The 6,419-nt window shown below is 36.8% G+C and overlaps 1 protein-coding gene across 1 annotated transcript; it reads right to left on the reverse strand.

Moving 5' to 3' along the window:
• Window positions 1–1,542: 1,542 nt before the first annotated feature.
• Window positions 1,543–2,493, reverse strand: LOC111554212 (olfactory receptor 10H4). Its single transcript, XM_023229611.2, has one exon. It carries the CDS (start codon window positions 2,491–2,493, stop codon window positions 1,543–1,545), a length of 951 nt encoding a protein of 316 aa, XP_023085379.2.
• Between the last annotated feature and the right edge of the window lie 3,926 nt (window positions 2,494–6,419).

The raw sequence follows: 6,419 nt of genomic DNA on the forward strand, positions 1-6,419 counted from the left end.
ATATAAAGTGAAAAGCAAATGGATGGAGAAAGATATACCATAGCAACACTAGTCAAAAGAAAGTAGAAGAAAAAGGTAACAAATTGGTTAACACTCACACCACCTTGGCTCTTGAAAAAAATTTTGATTTATTTGTACAGAAAGTTCTGCTTCTGTAGCAGTTTCATAGGACGCATTTAACGCCATTTCCATCATCAACTATGTCACTTCATGATCTGTGACCATATTCCCAGAAAGTCTCTCACTGGTTGCTGTGGTGCTTCATTGATGATAAGCACACATGCAAGTGTTGTCCAGAGTATGCAGGATAAGGCAAAGGGTAGTTGCTTTTGTTTGGAATTTTATAGCATAAACATAGGATAAAAATTCTCCCAACCATGTCAGCTTTTGACTTTTTAAGGCCATAATCTCTGCTTTTCTAGAATGAAATCTCTTTCAGTGTTGACCTTCACATTCCAGCACCAGCAGGAAGCACAGGTGAGGACTCTACGAGCAGCATTAGAAGAGCAGTCACACTGTAAAAATAATATTCATTCCTCAGCTGGTGGAACCAATGGCCGGAACCAGAAAACCAGAAAACTGATGCATCCATTGGAGGCAAGGGAGTACATATCCTAGAATGACCCACTGAGATTGTGGAGCAACTGTGTCAAAAATGCTTGGAAGATACACGTGGCTATCTTATTAGGATATATTACAGCCCTATTATTTGGACATACTAAAGCCCTATTGCCAACCTCCTTTTTTCTATTTTGCCCCATATTCTTAGTTATTACATTTTCTGTACAGATAAAAAAATTTAAAGAACTCCCTTTTTACTTGACACCTGCTTTCTCTCTCTCTCTCTCTCTCTCTGTCTGTCTTTCTCTCTTTCTTCCGTCTCTGTGTCTCTCTTTCTTTCTTCTGTCTCTGTCTCTGTATCTTTCTCTCTCTCTCTCTCTCCTTGCCCTCTCTACACTTTTGCATTCTGACATCCTTCACTCAACTCAACATACTAATATCCACACACAAACTTAGGGTATATCTCTCCCAAAGACAGTGAGGAACTTTAAATAAGAAACCAGTTTATCTGAGGCAAATAGTTTATTTTCCTTTGTACATTTCTTCTAATTAAAAGGATAATATTTATAAAACACTGGACAGAGTGCCAGTACATAGAAAAAGCTTAGTGCTGGCTGGCATTTATGACTATCATGTTATTCTTGCTTTTTCTTACACTAGGGGAAAATAAAATCTTTTTTGCCTGTCCATTCAAGAAGAACTATGTTCACAAGTGCCCAGACACATTCACGTGATGATCCCTACCTGTCCATGGACAGAAAATACATTACTAGGCACAGATAATGGGATAAAGATAATCACAATGGCTCATAAACAAGAGATTATGATCACATGAGCCTACGCAAAAAGGGAAGGGAAAACAATAGCTAGTATGTATCAAACACATATTTTCACACACCTGAACCCTTAGAACAGCTCTATGGAAATACACATTATTATCCTCAGCCCTTCGGTTATATTTTATCACCACCAAACTGGCGCTCAGGAGCTTAGAGTACAGAATTTGCTGTAAAAGTTTTTATTTATGGCATTCTTCAGCTCCTTGTTCCTTAGGCTGAAAATGATTGGGCTAAGGAAGGGGGTGAAGACAGTATAGGTGGTGGCCATCAAGGCATCACTGTACATAGAATGGAGACCCTTGGGCTTGAGGTAGATAAGGGAGGCAAAACCATAGTGCGTGACCACCACAGTGAGGTGGGATACACACGTGGAGAAAGTCTTGTGCCGGCCCTCAGCAGAGGGAATCCTCAAGATGGCAGCCACAATGAAGACATAGGAGACGATGATGAGGAATAAACAGCCTATCAGGGCTGTGACACACACCAGAATCACACCCATGATGACAGATGATGTCTTGTTCCCACAGGCCAACTTCAAGAGGGAAAGCACATGACAGGCAAAGTGGTGGATCACGTTAGACCCACAGAAAGTGAGGTGAAAAACTATCATTGTCACCATCATCCCCATGACTGAGCCACCAGCCCAGGTCCAGGCCACAAGACGGGCACAGTCACGGGGGCTCATGAGCACATTGTAACGCAGTGGGTGGCAGATGGCCACGTAGCGATCATAGCCCATGACCATGAGAAGGAAGGAGTGAGTGAAGCCAAACATGAAGGAGAAGAACATCTGACTGGCACAAGACACAAAGGTGATGGAACCATGGGTGGAGAGCAGATCAGCCAGCATGCGAGGGGTGATGGCTACAGTGAACAGAATCTCAGAGACGGAGAGGGCACACAAGAAGAGGTACATGGGTGTGTGGAGTCTGTGTTCAATCCAGATTGTGGCCATGATGAGAAGGTTGCCAAGCAATGTGAACAGGAACATCAGGAGATACAGCAGGAACAAGACAGGCAGGAGCTGCTGGGGGAAGGCTGAGAAGCCAAAGAGGATAAATTCAGACATGGTGCTGTAGTTCTGACCAGGCATGGATACTGTATCTGGTGAGATCAGACACAAAGTTAAGTGACAGTGGTTAAAACATAGATTCTAGCACAGACCAAGCGACAACTCAACGGCTCTATGCTATTCAAAAACTGGCAGAATTTTCTGCGTCTCACATTCCTCATCTGTAAAATGAAATAAATAATAATAGTTCTTAACATTCAGCAATATGACAAAGATCAAATGAGATCAACATATTAGATGATCAAGTCAGATTTTGGCTACTCATTGGGTTTCTATTAACACCGACTGACACAAAGGAAAGGTTCGATACTTGGAGCCATTAGAGACAGGCATGGATGATCAAGGTCAGATTCTCTTGATAATGTGCCAGTTCTAGAAGACATGTATTTTGATCTTGAGGTTTAAAATTTTCTTCCCTGGGAATATTTGTCTTTTAATTGTTTATTTAACCTATTTACATTTATTTTAATACTGTTTTATTGGTACTTGTTTATGCTATCTTGTTTCAAATGGTACATTTACTATTCTAAAAAAATTGAACAGAAAATTTGAAAAGAAAAGGCTGGATACATACATGTCAGACAAATATGCACCAAATGAAAGCTGAGGTTGCAATCTTAATAATAAGAAAAGGTGGAATTTAAGGAAACAGTGATCACAATGTCTCTAATACCATACGCCACTCCAGGGAACCAGAGTTCCTTGAGACACGGCAGATCTGTGGTCTGGACATGGAAGAAAGCCTTGGACATCTTGTGCCTGTGTGAAATGAAACCTTCACTAAGTAATGGGATAATATTAAAAGCCTGCAGGTACCAGATTGAAAAGATGCCCACTAGTCAAAAAGAATAATCATTGTACAGAAAATGGAGGAATAAGCTAAATGACACTGTGAGGAAGCTTTCAGAAAAATTCGTAAGGTGGATAATTCCATAGAACAATTTGTCTGCCCTCAGGGATAAAGTCTCATTCAAAGGAGAGATTCGAGGACATAACAAACTGGATGCAACATAGGGGACTAGTTGAATATTGATTTACATAACCAGCTGTAAGTATTTTTAAGGCAATAGAGAACATTTTGATTGTAGTATAAATGAATGATTAGGTATGAGTAATATCAAAGCATTATTATTGATCTAATTACTAATTATTTAGAGACAGGTCTTGCTCTGTCCACCAGGTTAGAGTAGGATCATGATTCACTGCATCCTGGAACTCCTGGGCTCAAGCAATCTTCTGCCTCAGCCTCCTAAATAGCTGGGACTACAGGTGTGTGTCACCTTACCTGTCTAATTAAATTTTTTTTTTCCCATAGAAACAGGGCCTCACATTCTTGCCCAAACTAGTCTCGAATTCCTGGCCTCAAGTGATCTTCCTATCTCAGCCTTCCAAAGTGCTGGGATTATAGGCACGAGCCACCATGCCCAACTAATTGTTTTTTAAGAGTGCAATCTGGTTATTTCGGCTATGAAGAAAATTGTTTAGTTTCTTGATGCATGCTAAAATGTTTAAACCACACACACTAAAGGACAGAGAATAATATTTATAGCATTTAAAAGAACATTGTAGCCACCAGCATTAATATAATAAGTCTACATTACTATATATCCTGGAATATTAAGTAATAAATAATACAACTTCAGTGAGATAGACATAAATAACTAAATCAATGACCGATAGATAGATATTATAGTTAGAAAGTTTAACATAGTTCAGAAATGTAATTTATTAATTATTAATTATAATACAATTAATAATATTCAGACATTAGCTATTATATATTAGACCCTTCACCAAACAGAGAATAAATATTTTTTCAAGCACATACTTTTATAAAAACTGACATTTCATTAACATATAAAAAAGTATTTAATTCCAAAGTATAAATGTTATATAGATTATAATGCATTAACAGTAAAAATTAATAGAGAAGAAATAGCTTTTCAAATCTCACATGTTTGGAAGCTAACTATATAATTGAATAATCTTTGGGTTCAACAGTAAATTATGAAAATTAAGAAATCTTTAGAATTAAGTAATTATTCAAATATTGAGTGTCAACATTTTAACCTAAAATAGTACTTTGAGGGAAATATACAGCACTAAATAGATTTATCAAGAAAGTTCCTCAAGAAAAGTTCATGCTTAATAAAACCAAAATCAAGCATTAGAAAAGATTGAGAACATATAGGGAAATAAGGAGAAGGTGCCAATAACAAAACCCAAAATTAAAAATGGTAAATAATTACAGAGACAATGGATATGTTTAAATTAATAAAAAGTTTTAAAAAATAATATATTTGCATTGTAGATGAAATGATCAAATACTTAGAAAAATATAAAATTCTAAAACTGGTTCAAGAAAAATGGGACCTCGTATGCTCAAATAAACTTTAAAGAAATTGAAATGGTAGTCAAAGATTGTCTCTCTCTAAAATCTTTGCCTCAGTGGGTTTTATTAAAGTGTAGTAATTAGTATTAAACTGTTAAGAAACGATTAGTATCTTATACATGTACTTCAAAAGCAGAAAAGTGTTAAGAAATCTGACCAGCACATCTCATCAGGTTAATGCAATCTTGGCCTAAAATCAGGTAAGAATATTTTCTGAAAAAAGAGACAATTAGCCAGGTGTGGTGGCTCACGCCTGTAATCCCAGCACTTTGGGAGGTCAAGGTGGGTGGATCACCTGAGGTGGGGAGTTAGCGACCAGCCTGAACAACATGGAGAAATCCCATCTGTACTAAAAAAACACAATTAGCCAGGCGTGGTGGCATATGCCTGTAATCCCAGCTACTCAGCAGGCTAAAGCAGGAGAATCACTTCAAGCCGGGAGGCGGAGGTTGCGGTGAGCTGAGATTGTGCCATTGTACTCCAGCCTGGGCAGCAAGAGTGAAACTCCATCTCAAAAAAAAAAAAAAAAAAAGAAAAAGAGACAGTTACAGGCCTGCTTCATCTATCCATGCAGATTTTAAATTCCAGAATAAAACCATAACCTAGTCAAATTTAGTGGTGTTTTAAAAATGGTTTACCATAACAAAGTGGTATAAGTTTATTTCATAAATGACAAGAATGGCTAATATCAGAAAACCTATCATGTGATTTATCATAGGAATTTATTAAAAAAGAAAAATAATGATTATTTCAATCAAGATATAAATATATTTTCTTAAACTCTACTCCTATTTATGATTTTTAAAGAACACTTCACAACACAAAATTCAAGGAGACTTTCTTAGCTAGATATAGAATATATAGCACAAAATTAGCAAATACTACACTAAATGAAGACACTTTTTGATGCATTACTTCAGGATCAAGGAAAAGCCAAGGATACTCACTATCTCTGCTGTTCTTTAACATGGAGCTGAAAGTCATGAGTGACGGTATAAGGCAAGAAAAAGAAACAAAGTATCCAAGGACTGGAAGGGAAGAGACGAGATCATCTACCTAGAAAAGATAAAAGAATGATGACATCATCTATTAGAACAATAACAGAGCCCAGTGATACAGAAGGCAAGGTCAGCTGGCAAAAATCCTGGTGATTCTCCTAGTGTCATACCAGTAACAAGCATTCAAGAAACAGAAGTTGAATACAGAGAAAAAGAACATTCCCAATAGCAACACAAACTATTAGGTTGGTGCAAAAGTAATTGCAGTCTTTGCCATTATTTTTACATTTAATAGAATAAAGTGTAGGATAATAACTTCATAATCTAGGCATGAGGAAAGACTTCCTAAGAACAATTTCAAATGCACAAAATACAGCAACAAACATAAAGAAACATGTCTTAGGATTCCTTTACACCCCAAAACTACTGAGTACTCTAAAGGGCTTTTGTTTATGTGGTTTAGAACTATAATTTTTTACCATATTGGAAATGAAAATTTAAAATCATTTAACATATTAGTTATTAGTACACTTTTTTTTTTTTTTTTTTTTTTTTTG

The sequence above is a fragment of the Piliocolobus tephrosceles genome, unplaced genomic scaffold, assembly GCF_002776525.5.
Source record: "Piliocolobus tephrosceles isolate RC106 unplaced genomic scaffold, ASM277652v3 unscaffolded_29231, whole genome shotgun sequence".
Taxonomy (NCBI): Eukaryota; Metazoa; Chordata; class Mammalia; order Primates; family Cercopithecidae; genus Piliocolobus; species Piliocolobus tephrosceles.